Raw genomic sequence first — 21,506 nt, 5'->3', positions numbered from 1 at the left:
GTTGTAGGAATAATTTATTAAATAGCCTTTTCAATTTGCTTACAATATTATAAAAACACAAAAAGTGGTATTTAAAAATATTGCAAGCCATGCGTGTTTGTTATCGATACTAGTATATATGATAGCGCACAGCCTATCGATAATATCGACATTCTTTTTTGCAGCTCTACTGCCAATTTCGTCGGAGAAAAAAAGACAAAACGTATAAAAATCAAAAAGTGTACGTCCGTTTGCAGCGACAAGTGACTAAAGTGGAGTGTTTGCGCCACTCTATACAAAATGGCTGACGGCATTGCGTTAAACCAAGCAGCAGCAGCAGACAAGCGAATGGGCGCTCCACTGGACGACGGGCCGCCCGGCGTCGATGGCAATGATGCGAGTGAAAAAAAAACGAGGAGGCCGCTGCCGCTATCGACGGCACCGCATCGCAGCGCGCATCATCACGCAAGAGCAGCAAAAGCAAATCAACGTCACGTCGACGTTCAACATCACGACGACGCTCAAATTCGCGCCACGGTGCTTCATCACCTCCACCCATGCGTCGCCGACGCTCACATTCATCTCGTTCCCCAACACCTCCGCCCGCGCATCGCCGCAGTCGCTATGATTCGCCGGAATATGGTCGCTATCCGCCACGACGTCGATTCGATCGACGCCGCTCGCCGGATCGCGACCGTGATCGTCGACGCTCGCCACCACGTCGTGGTCGTGGTCGCTATGGACGCTCCCGATCGCGTTCACGCTCCAGATCACGTGGCGGCCGGGGCATGAGTCCGTCATCGCGCTGGTCACCCAAAAAAGAAGCCGGCATCGCCGCCAATGCCAGCGCCACAGCCACAACTAACACATCCAGCCCAAGCCGCTGGCTATGGCGTCATGCCTACGGCGATGTATGCTCCGGGACCGTATGGTGCGCCCGATGTGTATGGTCATCAGTATGGAATGGCACCGCCAAATGCGTTCACGCAGCAAGGACCGCCGCCAGGTTATGGAATGCAAGGCCCGCCGCCTACGCAGGCGACCGACTTCAATACAGGCTATGGAGCCTGGGGTGTTAATGGTAAGCAAACAGCGTGTGTGTAGCAATTAAATGAGCTAGAAATTAAACCAATAGCACAAGGTTTAGCAAAGTGCTGCTTGTGCTTCATTGAATTGCATAATTAACTTAGTGACATTTGCCTTTTTTGCTCTCTAGAATATGGACAGCAAGTATGGCTACCGCAGACGTTAGCAACCGTGCCTCAAGCAGCGCCAGATGTCATGGGACAGCAGCCACCGCCGCAACAACAACAACAACAGCAGCAGCCGCAACAACAACAGCAGCTGCCGCCACAATCGGGCATTATGGAGGAGCAGCAACCAGCAGCACCGGCGCTTGAGAGCGCAGGTTTGCCACCACAAGATGGTAAGTGTGGAAATGAATTTTAACTTGGCTACTTGGCGACCATTCTCACATACAAACCTCTCACATTATATATTCTATTATTGTTGTCATGGTTACTACGCGTCCCTAACAAAATGCAAAACAAAATTAAAAAAACAACTTGTAAATGTAAATTTGTATACTCGTTAATTGTAAAACGCGCTACAACAAAATAACAGGAAAAACAGACATTAATATGCATTGTAAAGACATTCAGTATCTAGCTATAAAATCACAACAAGAGCTCACACGAACAGCTCTTAATATATATACTACATATTTATTGTATTCGTTAAATTACTTAAACAAAGCGCAACAGTTTTGTCGTTGTTTTTGTGTATCGTATTATTGTGTCTAAAGACTAAAACACACACTTCTCGTCCATCGCGTGGTGAGCGGCATTCAGTCACCAATAAAACGTCGTCACCGTCAGCCCCCAACCAAAAGCACGCACTACAATAAACCCAAGAGAGGAGACAGCAGATACCCATAGAGCCCATCAGACCCGCATTTGCGCTACGATCCGATCCGATCAGTTCCGGCAAAACGCATCCGCCAACGTTGGTTGTGTGTGTGTGCGATACTTGGCCGTGAAATGCACTCGAGATTGCATTTTGTAAATGAAATTTGAACTTTTGAAATCCACCACTGGGAATATGCATTAATTCATTTCTCTTTCTTTACCCCTCGCAAAACCTTCGATAAATCAACTCAGCTGTGGCCCAGGAAGCGGAGAATCAAAAGGAGGAGCTGAAGAAGCAACGCACCAATTACGTGAAGAAGGTATCGCTGTTGAAGAAGGAAATGAAAGTGCTGAAGGAGCAACATGATGATTTAACAGCTGGCGAGGCGCCACCATCGCCAACCACTAAGAATTTCATTGAGGAAAACGATCGTCTGCAGGTCAGTATCAATCATGAGATACCATTCAAGTCTACATACTAATTTCAACATTTAAATTGCAGGTACAAATCAAAAAGAAGTTGGATACCATTGAAAATGTCATCGACATGTTGAGCGGCATCATTGGTGATGAGGAGGCCGACGAGGAACACGAGGAGACGCCTAAAAGTGAACCAGGTCCAGCGGGCACAAAAAGCGGAAATGCGGCTGCAACTTCCACAACGAGTGAAAGCTCTGGCGACAGCTCCGATTCGAGTTCGTCTTCAAGCAGTTCCTCGGAATCATCGTCGGATGAGGAGGGTGATGAGGAGAACGGTAATGGCGATGGCAGTCCAACAAATCGTCTCAAGAATCGAGCGATAAAGTCGATGAAAGCTAAACAGCGACAAGCTGAGGCTACAGCCAAGACAACGGTATCTCAAACCCAAAGTTACAATTATGTATTTTTCGATTCGGAGAAATATTGGTGTGAGAGCTGTGGCGTGTTCCCAAAGACGGCACGCGACTATCTGAAGCATCTGCACGCCGAAGAGCATATGAATCGCGAGACCATGGAGACACCTTGGCATGTGGGCATCGATCACGATCCCTTCCCCACCATCGAGAAGGCGCCGACAATGCGTGTGCCGGTTCGTGGCCTACAATTTCTGGTGCCCGCCAGCGCCTGGTACTGCAAATTGTGCAGTGTCTGGATTGGTGACTTGCACTGCGCCTCATTGCATCTCAGGTCCCGCACTCATGGCAGCAAATACGATGTAAGTGTGCGCTCAATTAGTGTTGATTGTTCTATGATCGCTAATTCGAATTTAATTGCAGGCGTTCGTTAAAAAAGCAGCTAAACTATGAAAGCGAATGGCTAAGCAAACGTGAGCGGGCACAACAGCAACAGCAGAAGGAGGGCGAGGAGGCGAAGCTCAAAAAGGCCAAGAAGGATGAAGATAAAACAACCAAGAAGCGCAAAAAGAAGAGGTCTGTATTCCCGCACCTAAATAGATATTATTTATATAGAGTTGAAAGGAGTTAATATAACTAAATTAGTTAGCAGTGAGCACTTTCCTATCAACTACTGTTGTACCTAACAATTTAGATTAACAATTTTGGCTATAAATTTTGATTGGTGTTCGATTTGAGACAGTTTTGAATTACAAATGTCAAAATGAGATGGGAAACCAATCGTTGGTCAGTTTATATTTCATTATTGATTTTCATAAATGTCTATATCCTGCATATCTTCTCTTAATCTTTCAGTGGTGATAAAAAGAAAAAAGAAGCGCAAGCATAGCAAGAAGCACAAGCGGAATGCGAATAGCACATCTTCATCAACGGACAGTTCGTCATCAGATGAGGGCGAAGATGGGCAATCATCAAAGAAAGCGGAAGCTGCGCCGGCAGCCAATGCCGCCTCGATACGTGTAGCAATGCGTAAGCAGGAGGCGCCCATCGTTGGCAAGCCGGAGGTGGTCGCTCAGCAAGTCGAGGCACCGCCGCCGCCCAATATTAAGGATACGCTTGGCTCAAGTGAGCGCGGCAGATGGACACAAGCGTCGGGCGGCAACGATGCGAAAGTGGAGGACGAAAAGAAGCGCGACGAAGCGATGATGCAGCAATGGAACACAGTGCAGCCGGTGATTAGTGAGAGTGAGAAGAAATTGCTCGAGCAGCTTAAGGGCAAGCTGAAAGGAAAGCCGCGCCCCACGGAGGAGAGAAAGAACGCATTTTCGGTAGCTGATGAGAAAGCGAGTAGACGTAACAACTCCAAGCGACGCAGTCCCTCGCCGCGAAGTGGCAGCCGCGGTCGCTCGGATCGTGATCGACGCGACAGGGATCGGGATCGTGATCGTGAAAGGGAAAGAGAACGTGATAGAGATCGTGAACGCGATCGCGGCCGTGATCGTGACCGAGAGCGTGAACGTGACCGTGATCGTAGGCGCTCGCGTTCCAGATCACGCAGCCGTACACGCAGGCGCATCTCGCGTTCGCCAGTGCGTGGAAACAATCGTCGCAGTCGCTCACGGGATGCACGCTGGCGTCGCAGTCGCAGCCATTCGGAGGAGCGCGTGGAACGGCCCGTGGTTAAGCATTCCGAGTTCCGGCCACGCACGGTGCCCGAACGCAAACCGAGCGAGGTGAAGCGGGACAAAAAGGACGCGACCGCGAAGCCCAAGTCAAGCAAGACAAGCACCACAGCGAGCACAACAGCAGCGGCTGGCGGCAAGAAGTTGCCGTTCATTGGCAAGATGCCCGTACTTAAGAAGCAGCCGCCTCCCGCAACGACTGCGTTGACGGCAGCCGGCTATAATGAGGCGGGCATCTATACCAATGGCGGCTCTGTGGATGGCATGGGCGTGGCACCGCCGCCACCACCTCCACCGCAGATGGGCATGGCGCCGTCGTCAGTGCGTCAGAATGCCCCAACAGCGGCACAAATTCAAATGGCCATGATGGAGGATGCCTTTGGCAATGCGCCACCGTTTCATCCCGACGCTGGCATGATGATGGACTACGATGAACTGATGCCCGATCCTGTGCAGTTTGCCAACCTCATGACCCATTGTCCGCCACCACCGCCACCTGGCGAAAGTACAAATGCAGACGGTTCGGATGGTCTCGATGGTGATCAGCTGGGCAACGAGGACCATGGCGAAGAGGATGTATTACCGCCGGGCATTGACGAGGTCGAAACAGATCTGGAACCGCAGCCATTGGTGACTGGCGCCCCATCACAGGGCGGCGAGCTGCCCAAGGATCTGGCCGAAGCCCTCAACATTATATTCCCAGCGGATAGACCCGAGGATGATGCTGCCGACGATAGCAGTCAAGTGCCTGTGGTGCCGCAGACAATCACCACCATTGTGAACGATGAACCGGTGCTGGACGAACAAAATCTGCATTATCTGGCCAGGCAGGGCATACATATGGTGACCATTGAAGAGACCACATCAAGCTCAATGCCAGCTTCTGTGCACGAAGATACCTCCAAGTCAGTGGACTCGCCCATGCCGATCAGTGGCGATGAGGTGTCTCAGGGCGCCTATTCCCAGCTGGCCAATGGCAATTCGGATAATTCCGTGTCGCACACAAACAGCGTGAAACAGATGGCAGCACAGGACATACCAATGCCCTGTTCTCCGCCAGCAGAGTTACCTGGCGATGGTGTCGAGATCAAATCAAAGACCAGTGAAGTGCTATTGGATGTGGCCGATATACCACAACCGCCTGCTTCACCCACAGACAGCGAGAAGCTGCGACGTCAGGCAGAGCTGGACGAGCTGGCCATGCTGGGCATTGACACCAATGACATGGCCGCACAATGTATGTAGTTAACGAAATGGTGCATCCTTCATCACACAACGCACATTCATCACATCCATCGCATATTGCACCCACATCTTCATAAACACCACACTCAATACACATATTCTCAGCTCTTAGAATTCACATTGCATTCGTTCTAATCTCACAATTGTGTACTATATATATATATACTATTATCCATAGATGCGTTGTAAGCTGCGATTTGACATCAGAAGCTGGGTGGATGAAGGATCATTGCGGCTGCAGTTTGGGTGGCGCGTCCACAAAATTTCATTCACTTTTTTTATTAGTTTTACTTTATGCCTATGTATGATTGTGTTTATGTGACGAAATGTTCTTAATAAATGCACATATATGTATGTAATATATGTATGATGAGACCACACAACTATTGTCAGATTAATAAATGAATAAAAAGGATTCACTGCGTAAGATCTAGTAAGTTTTTTTTTTGTGTAAGATTAAAATAATCATTTTTAATTTTGTTTTTCTTTATTATCAAATGGCACCTAAAACTGTTTTATTGTTAATTTAATAGTTAATAAAAAATAGTGATGCTACAACAACAATTATGGATGAACGATCGAACGTACGTACGTATATATATGTATGTATATAAAGTTGATTGATAATCCCCTAACAAAATTTCCATTACAATTGCTATTTAAATATACACTATATATAGATATATTTTGATTTCTCGTTTGTTCTTTTGTTATAGGTACACGAATTTCAATATTAGTTACAAATATTTGCTCTTGTCAGTATGTGTATGTATTTATATGTGTATGTGTGTGAATTTCTATTAGTAACAAATTTGTGCGGCCTTTTTTTAGGAGGGGGCTAGAAGGTAAAAGGAGTCACAGTTATCGAAATGCTGGGCTCGGTTTGGACTTTTGGCTATGTGGATATGTTTGTTGTGTCGCGTCGGTTCATCATGTCGTATACTTAACATACCTAATACCACATGACTTTTGGCTTAATATGCGTATACAATATATATATATTAAATGTATTAAACAATTGTTAAATGTATAGTCTGCTGATGTTTTTCTCCTCTGCTATGCAAACGTCAGTGAGTTATAAATAATTTTGAAGCGAAATATGTGCAATCGCCGCTGTTGCCGTTTGCCCCGAGGATGCACTGTCTGCTATAAATGTGTAACGCGATAACACTTCGATGGGCCACAATCGTTATTGGCCACGACGGGGACGGGGACGGGATTGCAGCTTGTGCCGCTGCCGCCGGTTAGCTAGAACTATAAGTCCGTAATTGGTCCGCCGGCGACGCTGAGTTTGTTAATCGTCGCTGTTGCTGTTGTAGTTGTTGTGGTTGTTGTATTTGGATTCCAATTTGTTTGGCTGCTGGCCACCTGGGCGCTTAGGTCTTTAACCAATTTTTCGAGACTAAATCGTGTAAGAAAACACGCGTGTCGCAGACACAGAGTTACACAGAGAAAGAGAAGAGCAAAGAGAATGCAAAAAAGAATAATATACTGGTAAGTGAGAGAAGAGTTACGATAATGTTTGTTGTTTAGTTGTTGAGTTAGTCACATTATGCAGATATGCCGATGATCGGAAATATGGGTTAATTGGTGTTGCATGCAGAAGCGAAATGAAATGTGCGGTGCTGTGTGAGTGTGTGTGTGTTCCCGTTTAGGATAGATCACATTGGACATCGTATATACACATAGGTATGTAACATAGATATAGAGATAGAGAACCATATAGAGCATAGACTACACCCACGCTATGATACGCTGATTGGCCTCCTTACGTGCGCTGGTCGCTTCGCTAAGTTCCCGCTTCAGTTGTGCATGCTCCTTTTTGCGCGGCAACAGCGGCGGCGGCTGCGCTGTTGCTGCTGCAATTGCCACCTGCTGCTGCTCCGTGATTAGCGCAAACTTGGGCGGGCTTTGTAGCTGCTGTTGCGGCTGCTGCGGCATTTGTTTTGTGGTACCATTGGTGCGGGATTCATTGCTGGAGCTGGACAAGCGTTTAAGCGTGCCGGTCAACTGCTCGTTATCGTCATCCTCCAGCTCCACTTCATCGTCCTCGTCCAGCGATTGCGTTGCCTGCGCCGGTGCCTGATGCACAGTGCCATAGTGGAGATTCAAGGATTGAGAGCGTCGTGCGGCGCCATTCGGGAATGGCAGCGGTGCCTTGCGAGCGCTACGTGCGCGATCATTCTCGTAGATGATGTCATGCTGCGACAACTGCCGCTGGTTGTACAAGCTGGCCAAAGCCTGACGCAGATATTTGTTCTCCGCCTCGAGATGATTGAGACGCTTGTTCGTGTCCTTGCGCTCCAGACGCAGCTGCATCACATGTGACTACAAAATGAGAAGGTGTTAAGAGCAGAAGACGAAGATAACTCAGTTTACAACTCACCTTCAGCTCATCGATATCACGTAGAGTGCGCACATTGCCCTCATTCATTGACCACTGACGCTCCTCCACCATTGATTTGACACTGCAAAAGAGGTGAATATATCTTAGTTGAAACGAAACATGTCATAGTTGACTTCACTTACCGATTGAGCATGGCATCTTCACGCACGCGCGCCGCTTCCTTCACCTCACGCACCACATCCGTCATCATGCCGGGCGTGTAGGCACCTGCAAACAGCAAAAGGCCAAAGATCATCAATTAATTACACAGAGATAGCGCGCGAGTTGAAGATAGTTTGAAAGAGAGATATAGTTCAAGATATATCGAGAGTTGTGTGTACCTGAATGAAAGGTGGGCGCTGGACTGTGTGTGCCACCGAATCCGCCGCCGCCAAATACCAAGGGTTGACTTTGTGTGCTTAATCCGCTCAAGCTATCTCTACGGTGACGCATGCCCCCGCCTCCAGCCCACAGCTGGCCACTGGGAGCGTGCTTCAAAGCTTCAATATCGACTATGTGTGTGTTGTGTAGTGTAGTGTGGTGTACAAAAGTGTGCAAAGTGTGTGTGTGAGTCAAGAATAGGAAGAGGCGGAAAAAAAGGTATAAAATGAAAATACGCCACAAACAAATACAAATATAAGTCAACAAATTACAAAATTACACAATAATACAAAAGTACTTTAAACAATAATAATCAATCAATCGCAGTGAGAGTACACAAAGATAGTTACAACAATAGGCAATAGACAGAGGGGAAGAGCATACAGTGATGCTGTGTTGACTTTACTATTTACTGTATATACAAAAGAATAAACCCTTTATAGGATCCCAAATTGTTGCTCTGTTGCTCCAGCTACACGCACCTTTTGTCTCGTGCAGATTGCGACAAATCTTCGAATTCGTTTCGTGCAATATGTTTATCTGCTCCATCAGCGCGGCAAAAAACTTGTTCTGATGCTCCAGATCCCCGTTGCCATTTGTGGTGCCATTGCCCGAGGCGTTGCCATTGCGACATTCTGGTGTATTTTGGCCACTCAGCTTCGAGTCATTATCCGAGGGATTCAGCAGACAGGGATCACTAAACCGAAAGCTGCAAAACACGAATGAATTAGCAAGTTTCTATAAAGAAAATAAAACTAAAACTTACCCTCGACTAATGTTGGGATTGCTGCCGCTGCCATCGAGCACATCCGTCGAGTTTTGATCTTGCTCGGAGCCAGCGCCAAAGCCTCCCATCATGTTGACCAGCGGCGGCAAACTGGCGAAATCCTGACCCCCATCCGCATGCATGGCCGGCAGTCCGAAGCTCATGCCATAGCCATTGGTTTGGGCCGGAAACAGCATCGGGTAGCGATAGCTAAGCGGCGGCTGCGTGTGCTGTGCAACAATAACAATAATCATAATAATAACATTAACCGGTCAGAAAGCTACAGTCGAGTGTAACCGACTGCGACATACCCGCAAAAGTATTTTCAGTTGCACCTAATTTCTAACTATGTTTTCTGAACGCGAATTTACTGCTTGCAACTATCAACTATCTCTGATGATTATTGAATAATTCTACAGAAGTAAAGAATTAATTTTTAAGTAATTCTAAACTCGACAATTCGAAGAAGTAAAAAGAATTAATTTTTAAGCAATTCCAAACTCGACAATTTGTTTGTAATTCAATTCTAAAACAAACTAAATTTGATTATTTCTATCCCTAATGAACACTTTTTTTAAGTTAAAAGTATGTTTGTAGTGAAATTTTCATAATTAATGAAAAATATAGCTATTAATATTCTAATGTGAAAATAAGTTCTTTTTTCCCTCTTTCATTTTATGTCCCAATTCTAAACCAAACTAAAACTGCTAACAAAACTCGGAACTATTGTGTTTAATATGTGTTGGATATATCACAGCATCTGACTATTCTAAAACAAACTAAAGCTGTTTACAAAACACAGAGCTATAATGTGTGTCGGATATATCTGACTACTCAGTGTTTATACAGTCGGACAGATGACAGATGTAGAGACAAAACATGTCACTATTATCTCTAAGAATAATAGATTTACTTAGCGAAGCCTCTTCGTGATTTTGTTGTTTGTCACTAAGTGCAACTACCCTTGTAATTTATATGGAGTGCGGGTATAATAATAATGTACGCATTTGCTGCTTTAATGGCAATCACTCACGCGTTGTATGCCCAGGCTAAAGGGCGGTGCCGCGCCCATATTATACGGCTGCGATTGCGAACGCATGAGAAATTGCTGTTGTTGCTGCTGTTGTTGCTGCTGTTGTTGTTGCTGCTGTTGTTGTTGCTGCTGTTGTTGCTGCTGTACTGCTGCTGCTTGGGCTACGAACAGCGATTTGTTGGCAGTCGTTGTTGGATTAAAGTCGAGAAACTCTGATGATGACGAGAGCTGTGCATTCGTTGCATCCCTCAGGCAATTCTCCAGCCATGCATCTAAATGATCCTTGGAATACTGCTCTCGAGTGCTTCCATTTGTACTGCTGCTGCTCTTTTGCTTGTTCAATGGCAACGTTGCGGTTGCTGCTGCTGTTGCTGCTCTAGTTCCAGCAATTGTTGCCGCTGTCGCTGTTGTTGCACTGCGTGATTTTAGCTTCTTGCGCTTGGCGGCGGCTTCCGCAGCTGGAAATGACAAAAAAGCGACATTCAATTTAATTAAATTGCCGCTCTCAAAACAATGCTTACCACTGTGTGTGTTTTTTTTAATTAGTGACTAACAACAAAATTGTGCTTTTGAGTATTGTGTGTGTGTCTGTTTTGGGTTGATCTCTCATTGACAAACTGCAATCGCGCGTTGCGAAAATACAAATGAGTCAGATTGTTGGCCAGGCTTAAAGCAACTCACAGCTCAGCTCAGCTCAGTTTGCTCGCCAGTTATTTCGCAGCCCACAAAAAAAATGTCGCGAACCGCATTCTCAAAACAAGTTTCTCAGCATTGACTCCTATATTATTGTTGTTATTGTCAAGTAAATATTTGAATATTTTGTTGGTAATACGACTCTAAACGGTTTTCTCTCTCTTGGCACTCTCTTTAAAGCTGTTATAGTTTTAAACCGGTAATTATATGTGGGCGAAATCGAACAGGAAAGAGGAGAGGGAGAGATTCCCATTCAATATTCAATTGAGCCGCGCTTGTTGGAGTCATATGTCCCGCACATTCCACAGTCATGACTATTCCAAGTATTACCCTAGGGGTTTCTTATGCCACTCAACTCCCCAGTTTAAATTTAGCTCATGTGGTTGCCTGTTGTTGTTCTTGTTGTTGTTGTTTGCTGTGATCAGAACAGGGGCGTCAACACTTCTTTTGGCGGCTCAGGGTGGGTGCTATAAATAGCATGTGAGCGAGTTATTAAAGCGGATGTCGAACGACGGACTCAAAAAAAAACATACTATAAAACAGAACAAGGAGCAGCCTTGAATTTCTGCCTCGCTTCTGCTTCTGGCTAGCTGCTTGGCCACAAGCACATCACAAATTGGCAGTACTATTGTGTTTAGTGGTGGTTGTCTGTCCAGCTGAGCTAATTCATATGTATGCGCTTGTCTTAACTTTAAACACGAAGTACATTCGACTGCATAAGACCCTTTACATTTATTAACTAAATTTTAGTTTATATGGAATATAGAAATACTTTCCAAAGAACATATTCAGTCTTAGCTATCAGGAAAATATGCCTACACTAACTTTAAACGCGTCACACATTCGACTGCACAAGACCCTTTTTGCTACATTTATTTACTGTCTTTTACTTTTACTTTCTCATAGTAATACTTTCTAAAGAACACATTCGATTTTAGCAGTCATTTTATTATAAATAACTCAGTAAAATACCCCCACACTAAATTTAAACGCGTTACACATTCGACTGCACAAGACCCTTTATGGTGCAGTTTAATACACTAAAATTTTTATGTAAAGAATATGCTTTTTTTCACAGTAATTCTTTGTATAGAACATCTTCTGTCCTTGTCTTATATTTGTTTATGAAAAGTACACATTTGACTGCACAAGACCATGTTGTTTTTGAAATACGCTATAATTTTATTTAAAAAATATGTTTTTATAAGAGTGATTATTTGTACAGACAACATTCTCTTTTTAGCTTAATTTTATTTATGAAAAAATACAGTAAAATGCGCTTGTATTGAATTGGAATGTAGCTCATTCGACTGCTTTAGACCTGTATGCTGCAACTAAATGAACTAACTTTTAAGTAAGAAATATTCTATTTCACTGAAAGAAAATACTTTCTTCAAATATTTCTACTTTATTAATACTGTGAATAAACCTTTTCTAAGTATTTATAAGAATAAATTTCTTTAAGATTAGCTGCCAAGAATGCGCACGTAACGAAAATATCAAATGAACGTGATCAGCATATAAAGTGTACATCAAACTTGGTGTTCTACGCTTTTGTTGCTGTATGAGAACAGTAACTTTGCATAGATGGAAAATGCTGAATCAAATTCATTGTTGAAGATAATGAAGAATACATCAAAAATATGCATATTTAATTGGGCGTAAACACTAAACAGTTTAGCTCAACGTGAATAATTATGGAGATTAGGGAGAAAATACGAAAAAGTCGAACCAAATTTTTAATTTGCTAATGTTAATTTTTTAATTAAAATCGATCTATTAAAGATGGCAACTTTCTAAAATAAATATAAAAAACTACAATATGAAATTCAATGTAAAGTAAAAGAGCAAATATAGATTTGATAAAGAAAATTCTTTCTTCATTACTTCATTAAATATTTATAGAAGAACTATTTGCTTCCCCATCTTATCTGCAGATATATTAGAGCGTCTGTGAGTCTTCCAAACACCTGCTCGCCATTTGGTATCGCATGCACAGTGGCATTTTGTGACTTCCGTGCATTATCTGCGCCTATAATCATGGGCTAATGGTTACACCATCATCAAGTATCAAGTACCCCGCGAGCGACCTCCAATCGGATTTAATTAGCATCCATTTAGCTCATTGTTCCAAATTCGAATCGCATTCACATCGCTTACCCAATTTCAATGTCAGATCGCGTGTATAGATTTCATAACAGTCCATCCGAAATTAAATCAATCACTGACCGTGAACTCAGTGCCCACCTGGCTTGCACCTCTCTTAGCCTTCCCCATATGGTGCTCCTAATCACATCAATTAAAGTTGGGGAACATTTTTGTATTTTTGTTGAATGCATCGATACAACTTCGGAGCTATCATTTGCATTCGAATGTTGCACAATTAAATTGGCAAATCAAATGTTTGGGAAAAGCAAACACAACAAACAGATTTGTATCTGGCTGGGGAAATTGAAAAAGGAAATGAAACAGCAACAAACAGAAAGAGTTAATGAAAAGCAGACAAATATGCTAATTTCACTAATGAAACTAACGAGAAATGGGAAAACTGACAATAGCATTTTTATATAATATAAGCAGCAGAAGATTCCCTCCTACTGAGATACGCGTGTGAAGCGAAAACTGTTTTGTCTGGTAACAATAAAAAAAAAAAACCAGAGTCAAGATTGTTTTTCATTTAAATAAATTAGATGATCCATAAATACGAGAGAGACGAAAAAAAAAGAGTTGAGCGTCTGCAGAGTTGTATTTCAAATCAGTTCAAGGCTAAGTTAGAGAGAAGTTAACAAAAGCTTGACTATATTTTGTCATCGAAAAATATCTGAAAGGTACACATTAATTTTATCATAGTGTCAGTCACTTAGAAAACATAATTTTGAGATATTTAAATCGTTTTCCTTTTTGCATTCGTGTGTAATTCGAACTAATATAAGTTCAAATAATTAAGAAAGCTACAATCGAGGGGGGTTGTTGTGAGATGTTCTCAATAGAAACAAAACAGTTCGGTATTATCACTTAAATATACAAAATTAATGTATCGATATGATAGTGAAGTATACCGAAATGTATATTAAGTATATTGGTATAATATGTGCTGTCAAAAAAATGGCAGCTCTAACTCCTATAGTCTCTGAGATCTATGTATTCATACGGACAGACAGACAGACATGGCAATATCATCTCGGCTGTTAACGCTGATCTAAAATATATTGTATGTCTATACTTTATGGGGTCGTATATATCCTGTTGGCTCAAAGTTAAGACACCCTTCTACCCTATTATCTTTGCCATTTTTCCATCCTCGACAATTACAAATAATCTGAGGCTTAAATTGCAGCAATTTATATCACTTTAAACAATTACTCTCAAAGCGAATGATCTATATAATTGGAGTCTTAATTAATGATTTATTGTGCCAAATGTTACGCGTCTACAGAAACGCTTCTCTATCTTTACAAATAGCTCAACTCGACTCCAATTTCTATATATGTATATTCTACCAAATATATTTGGCGTTTCATTGACAAATAGCTTGAGGCTTAAGCAGTTGCTTGGCGTGTTGCGTGTGGCCAACGATCCACCTAAAAGATACTAACTACTTTGTTAGTTGCTCAGCTTAACGATGTATTAATCTAGCGTTTTTCATTCGTTTTCGTTTTTTTCTTTTTTTGGGTTGAATCATATCGCGTGTGTGTTTGCCACAAAATGAATGCAAGTAGTTCGAGTTGGCAGTCATTCAGTTAGTCAGTCCACTTGCTTGCTTACCTCGTTGTGTGCCTGCCACGCCCATGGCGCCCACATTCTTTGGCATTGCGTTGACCGTCGTGCTGGAGTTCGTTGTGCTTGTTGCTGTGACGGCTGTTGCAGTTGCAGTTGCAACTGCATTTGCCACATGCTGATGGTCGTTGCCATTCGTATTAATCTCTTGCGTCTGCGTTGTGGTTGTCATTTCTATATATGCAAAAATGGTAAAAAATAAAGGAGAATGAGTGAGTGGAAAGAAATTCGTTTTATTTTCTTATTGTTTAGTTTACAAAAAGGTTCCCCTTCTTCTCTTTCTCTGTGCACAAAGACAGCAGCAACTCGTCTGCATTTCAAGGCTTTGGCTTTGGCTTTGTGTCTACTCAACCCGTTGGCATTCGACCGTGAAAAACTTGCTAAACACAGTAGAACAGCTAAAGAATGTCAAGAAGTTATTGAAAGTGAGAGAGTCGACTTTTCAATGCTCTATCATCAGAAAGAAATACTAAAGTGAATATGAACTTTCAATGTAGCTAAACAATTTGAAGACAGAAATTGAAAGTCTTTTTAAATAAGCTGGAAATTGAGGAGATTTTTGATGATAAATTTGGCACATAAAGTAAATAATTTGGAACTTAAAATACACTTTATTTAGCATATTAATGATCTAGTATACTTCTGCATGATAAGCATTAAATACAACCAACTTTTTGATAACATCAATTCATAGTTATCAAATATTAAATTTTAAATACAACAGTTTGATCAGATGATATTAGCAAAAATTTAGAATTCAATTTAATTGTGTAAAATTTTGGATATTTCGTGAAAGTCCCATTACTAAATTAATGAATTAATCTCCTTCATTTCAAATTATGGAGGCCCTGAACAAATTTTCGAAACTAAATTAAATAATCTACACATTTTCAACTGTCTTCAGTGAAAGTTCCATTACTAAATTTAATAGTATGAAATTAATAAATTAATTACCTTCATTTCATCTTCATAATAAATTGAATTCAATAAAATTATGAAGACCCCAACGAAATGTAAAAACTAAATTAAATAATCTACAAGTCTTTACGAGAAAGTTTAATAATTAAATAAAATTATTAAAATTAAAGTAAATGAATTAATTTCCTTTCAATTTATAAAGAACCTACAAAAATTTTAAAACTGAATTAAATAATAAATACATTTTCAAACATTCTTAAAAAATTACTTTCATAAGCATCGAGCTTTTAGAACTTTCGAGTTTTCACAACGAAATGCAGCTCTCAATAATAAAATAAAGAGAAGAGTTTGCTATCTATAATCAGTCTACTTTTTACCCTTCGTGAACAGTAAACTCCTCTACTCAAATAGTGAATGATTGAAATGCATTCACACCCACTACTCTCTGTATTGTTAGGGTATAACGGGTCTGGTAACTGAGCAGATACGCTGTGTTTACGCTGAGCGAGAACTCAGAGTTGGGGGTTAGAATGCGCATATCTCTGTGACTGAGACGGATCGGAACGGAACGCCACGAAAGACAGTCGCCGAGAAGAAAACGCCAATGCCGGAAAACACCTGTCTGTGTTTTTTCTTTCTTTTTCTGACTTTTGCAACAAAGTGAACCAAGTTGAATGAAGGTGACGTTGCTCGTGTTGTTTTGGCTGTTTGATTGTTTGCGTAGCCGTGGTGCTGCACAAACATTTTATTGATGAAAAGTAAACAATCATTCATGCTTCACCCGTGTGTTGTGTGTAAACATATCGCGGTCTCTAGTACGTGTATCTAGGAGACAGCCAAGCGATAAACAATTTGAAATAGTTGAGGGTGAAGGAGGAAGGAGAGAAGAGGGGCAATTGCATTGTATGTTGTGTAGATAGAGGGCAAGTGAAATGCACTTGAGCATAAGTTGTCTTCTAACGATAATGAAGTGCCCACTTCAATGCAATCCACATTCTCATGCGCACATTAGAGAACTCTAGTTGAAGACCGCTTTATGTGGTAGATCAAGATAATAATTATATAGAGCGATGAGGTTTTTCTTCCCAAATGTTATTTCCGACGAAAGAGAACTTTTGTAGAAAGCAAAGTTATGTGTTTAGATATTAAATTTACATTTATTTTTAACTAAAGATATTAAAGTAGTATATAAAATATTATATTTGTTTAATATTTATAATTTTAAAGCACAGTTTGTATATTGTAATATATTTTCTAAACAGAATTTTAGATGAAAGACAACTTTTGTTGAAAGCTAAATTATTTAATCAGAAATTAAATTGTTTCTTTGTTATGCTTAAGATAACTTTAATTTATATGAATTGAAAGACTAATTTAGATATTAATATATTTCCTGAATTAGGATCAAACAGAACTTTTGTTGAAACCAAAGTTGTGTGTTCAAAATTTAATTTGAATTTCTTTTTACTAAGAATATGGAAATAGTAAATAGCTATATTATTTTAATATTTTTAAATTGAAAGCAGAGTTTAGGAATTACAATATATTTCTTTAATGGACAACTTTTGTTGAAAGCAATGTTTTTTAGTCAGTAATTAAATTGTTTTAGATATTAATATGGGATCATAGAAAATAAAATGGGTTATTCAGAAATGTGAAATTTAATTGTGAGAAATAATTTTTTATAAAACATTTCTTTAGGAATATTAAGCACATATATTCCTTGGAAATGTGCAACTTTGAAGTTTAGTTTAAATAATGATATATTTTCCATATATGTTTTGGGATGCAAGAGAACTTTTCTTGAAAACAAAGTTATTCAGAAATTTGAATTAAAATTTAATTTTCTTAAAGTTCAGTTGTCACTTTACTCGAAACTATCAATGAACTATTTTGAAATATACGAAAGATTAGATTTCGAATGCATGAAATAGAAAATTGCCACTGTTGATATTGAATTAAATGATGTTGTATTAAAGACGCCTTCAACGACATTTCAAATTCAAACCCCTTTTTGCATTAGCCGTCAAAAGCTAGAGTCCTCACATCAGTACAGTTGTTAGCTGTCAGACAGCTAGACAGACAGTCAGATGGACGGACGGACAGACAGACAGACCGATAGGCAGTCAGGTGAGTACATATGAGTGGACTGCATCATTAGCTTAATGGTTTAACTGCAACATTAGTTGTTGCTGTTGTAGTTTTTTTCACTGAATGCTGAGTGTTAAATGTTGGTTGTGTTGCTTTGCTGTTGTTTGTGGGGGCCTTAAAGTATGAGAAAGTTGAAGGTAAGAAACATTTGCATGCCATTAAGAGTGGCAAAGAAGAAAACTTGAATGCTTGGCTTGTTTTAATGTAGCTTCCTCATTTATGACAACATAATTGCCAAGCAGCCGCCGTTAGTTGTAATGTACAAATTTACATACATACATATATGTGGTATATACTTTCATATATTGTATTCCCAAGTGGTGTTCGGTTCTGTTACAGAATTAACAGAGCGATGCTACGGTTTAACGCTTCGCTAACAGCAATTATGAGGCAACAAAATGCAAGTTACAATTGTAAGCACATTCATAAAAAAAAAAAACCTGTGAACAAGTACATATATAAATATGTATGTCTATGTATGCAATATGTGAATGTATCTTTCTAAACAACAATTGGAAGTGCCAAAAACTTGTTTTTGTTTTTTTCTTTGTACATACATCAAAGTGCCAAACTAGGCGCAACGAAAGTCAAGCGACGCTTGCCACAGCTCGTTACACAGCCAAAGATAAAAACACAGATAGTGCAGATATAGACAGAAAGATAGCGAGACACACAACTACAGATACAGCTACAAAGATGCCTTTTGTGTGTGGGATCCAATGCCAAAAAAAAATCCGTTCATGGAGAAAACAAATTAAAAACTAGCAAAAGCAGACAAAGAGAGCAAGAGAGAGAGAGAGAGAGAGAGAGATGTGGTTGTGGGATCGGCACGTTTGCCCATTAAGTACATGTATCTATAAGATACACATTGCCCATTCACACACACACACATACACATACTATATAATGTATCTGTATCTGCTAACGAGCGAAAAAGCTGACTTTGCTGTGAATAATGCTATGATTGTGGTTGCTGTTGCTATTTTTTTTTTCTTCGTATAAACAGGCCTGCAAAAGGCCTTGCCACTTCACAGTCAAGTTGAAAGTGAATTAAGTTTTTGCTTTTCTTTGACGCCAAAAAGGCAGGCGAAAGGCAAAACAACACAGCACAACACAACACGCAGACAACAACAACAACAACAATGGGAACAACGGCAACATAACAACCTAACAACGTTTGGCAACCAACGATTAATTAAATTAGCGATAGTGCGCAAAAAAATGTTTAATATCATGCATTGATAAAAATACATTTTTCTGTAAACAACAATTCCCAGATATTTTATTGCACCTAGCACCAAGTAGTACTTCTATCACAATTTCCAGATACTTGCACTGCCATGATATACACATATGTATTTATCATTATATATTGCAGCTCTAAACAATACACTAATTAACAATTCATTACGTCGCACTAATTGAATAGCAGTCAAGTGGACAGTCAGTCAACCTTAATCTGCCGTAACCTTTGCCTACTTTATGCTTTGATTAACAGTTCACTGTTAAGCTCTACAGCGCTGCTTACAGCTGCTAAGCCAGAGAGAAAAGTAATCGATATTTAACGCTAGATCTGAGTGCTGCTGAATGTGCATGCGATAATTATCGGTAGATCTGAGTAGTGATGAATGTTATCGCTGTTTCTCAGTGCTGTTATGTTATTACCAGGGTATTTGGCGGTCGACTACAGTTATGCTCACGCAGTCGAATCTAATCTTGGTTAGCGGTGCACTTAACTTGGCTAATAAATTAGGGTACTATGCCTGACAGACTTGACGCGGTTTTTGTTTCTTTGAGCTCTTGTGACTCCTCTCCCAAATTAACACCAATGACAGCAGCGAGCTTTGAAGCTTGAAGTTTTTGTTGACGTTTTTTTAGTGAGGTGGCCCTGATTGCCTTTTGGCGAAGTGAGCCGGCAACAAAACATTCATTACTGGCAAATATTTTGGCATCTCTTTGGGCTTTGGCTTTCTTTTTCTATTTTTTGCTCAAGTTCTAGGCTATTGACACGATGCCAAGAAAAAACAAACAAAAAGAGAACTGATGACTATCTCTCTGGGAAAAAGAAATCGCTATACGAACTTCGGGAATTGCAAAATGTTTTTCTGTGATAATATTGGGGCATCAAAACAATAATAAAACAAAATACCGGTTTTTTCTAATAGTCAAATCTCTCTTGCACCGAATGTGAGTGTGTGTGTGATTGACCTTTCCCATAACAAACCCAACAGCAGCAACAACAACAAGCTGAGTTTTTAATGACACCAATAAAAACAAAGCAAAGTGAAAAAGGCGACAGCGACGTTGCTGCTGCTTCCCCAACTACCAAATCACCGGACGCGATCAATGACTAAATACATAGAAGATAAACAGACACACACACGTTCACTCACAGGGGGAGAGACAAAGACAACAACTACGAGGAAGAAGCAGAAGACAAAGTCATTTGGTTTGTTGACCCAAGCATAGAGCAAGCAGTCAATAAATTGAAGAAAATGAATGAAAGGAGAAAAAGACACTCACGATGATAGTCGCTCACACACACAAGCACAGATGCGCAGCAACGAGACACAGATGTAAAATCGTAAAAGCAGCGATGACCAAGCAAAAGCAACCAAGGAGCAGTTACTCACACGCATACAGGCGCAAAAGCAGCGGTCACATGGGCACAGTTTTGCTCAGTGAGCGAGAGACAGACAGACAAACTATCGAGTGTTTGTGCCCCCTCGCTTGCTCCACCACAACGACAAACGGCAAACGGACAAGCACAAAATGAAAAGCGAAATGCGTTCAGATGACGTCGTCGCTGGCGTAGGCGTCACTGCTCGCAGTTGCTGTCAGCTGAAGCAGCTGCTGCTGTTGCGTTGTTGTTGCGCCTGCATGAGTTTGGAATTGGAAATGCTTTTGTTTTTATGCTGGCACTTGGGTTTTTTTGTTGTGCTCATACCAAACAAATTCCTCAAGGTTTAAGCACACACACACAAGTAGAAAGACTTATTGTAGGTGTATAAATAAAATATTGCTAATTATTGAAACTGTGCTTTACCTACTCTTCGTTTGCAATTGGAGCAGCAATTATTGAAGTGCAATGTTGTTGCTGTTGTTGTACTTAAACTTGTCCCGCTTCAAGTGTTTTATAAGTACTGTTCACTGGGCTGTTAATGCTAATTTTTTATTAGGAACACATCTGTTGGCAGCCTTTTTTTTGCTTAGCCATTTCAAATTTGCACAGACAATTTACACACACACACAAACACACGCACACATTGCTGTTGTTGTAGACGCTACGCGCACAGCGGCAACTTAAAAATTCTCGACGTCGACGTCGCACGCGCGTTTAGTAGTTATTGAATTTTGTTGTTTTTGTTTCGTTGGCTTTTTTTTCAATGAACTATGTCCGATTTTGCAGTAGTAGTTTTATTTGCAATTAGTTTTAACAACAACACAGGCGCAAAACACCCGCAATGCGACGACGTTCGACAGATCTGCGCAGCAACAAAATAAAACGCGTCCGCTCTCGACAAGTGTTGCTCGACAACAACATTGAAACGGCGAAATGTGAAACAGCAGCAACTCAACGAAACAGCGGAATGCGACCAAGCGCAACTTGACGAATTCGTTGCGGCGTTAGGTCGAAAACAGTGTTGGAAAGCGCGACAGGCTTTGGCGCGCATAGTCTTGAATTTAAAAATGTAACTGAAAATTTAATAATTTAGTTGAAAATAGCTACTTAATTGAAATTGTAATTTTGCGAG

The 21,506-nt window shown here is 41.0% G+C and overlaps 2 protein-coding genes across 7 annotated transcripts; one reads left to right on the top strand and one right to left on the bottom strand.

Annotated features, from left to right (window-relative positions):
* Positions 1–383: 383 nt before the first annotated feature.
* Positions 384–6,029, top strand: LOC133836780 (zinc finger matrin-type protein CG9776; the record flags this gene model as incomplete). Its single annotated transcript, XM_062267369.1, is given in 11 exon segments — positions 384–791; positions 793–1,060; positions 1,196–1,405; positions 1,603–1,775; positions 1,960–1,990; positions 2,139–2,326; positions 2,389–3,081; positions 3,159–3,295; positions 3,575–3,587; positions 3,589–5,638; positions 5,825–6,029. Coding segments are annotated over 11 exon segments (4,182 nt in total), but the record flags the coding sequence as incomplete, so codon positions are not given.
* Positions 6,030–6,434: 405 nt separating this feature from the next.
* Positions 6,435–21,436, bottom strand: LOC133839052 (uncharacterized). 6 transcript variants are annotated; one of them, XM_062270367.1, is made up of 10 exons: positions 20,798–21,436; positions 14,671–14,856; positions 10,213–10,670; positions 9,180–9,409; positions 8,896–9,122; positions 8,374–8,544; positions 8,176–8,260; positions 8,033–8,114; positions 7,391–7,974; positions 6,435–7,048 (listed from the first exon to the last, which is right to left on the bottom strand). In XM_062270367.1, the coding sequence occupies exons 2-10, from the start codon at positions 14,852–14,854 to the stop codon at positions 6,901–6,903; spliced, it is 2,169 nt and encodes a 722-aa protein (XP_062126351.1). In that variant the 5' UTR covers positions 14,855–14,856; positions 20,798–21,436; the 3' UTR covers positions 6,435–6,900. The 6 variants fall into 6 exon arrangements, with proteins under 6 accessions (XP_062126351.1, XP_062126353.1, XP_062126352.1 ...); XM_062270369.1 differs by having other exon boundaries at positions 7,419–7,974; XM_062270368.1 differs by having other exon boundaries at positions 20,802–21,436.
* Between the last annotated feature and the right edge of the window lie 70 nt (positions 21,437–21,506).

Source organism: Drosophila sulfurigaster, chromosome 2R, assembly GCF_023558435.1.
Source record: "Drosophila sulfurigaster albostrigata strain 15112-1811.04 chromosome 2R, ASM2355843v2, whole genome shotgun sequence".
NCBI lineage: Eukaryota > Metazoa > Arthropoda > Insecta > Diptera > Drosophilidae > Drosophila > Drosophila sulfurigaster.
Note: the sequence above shows the minus strand (reverse complement) of the source record. Positions and strands in the feature narration are given on the sequence as shown.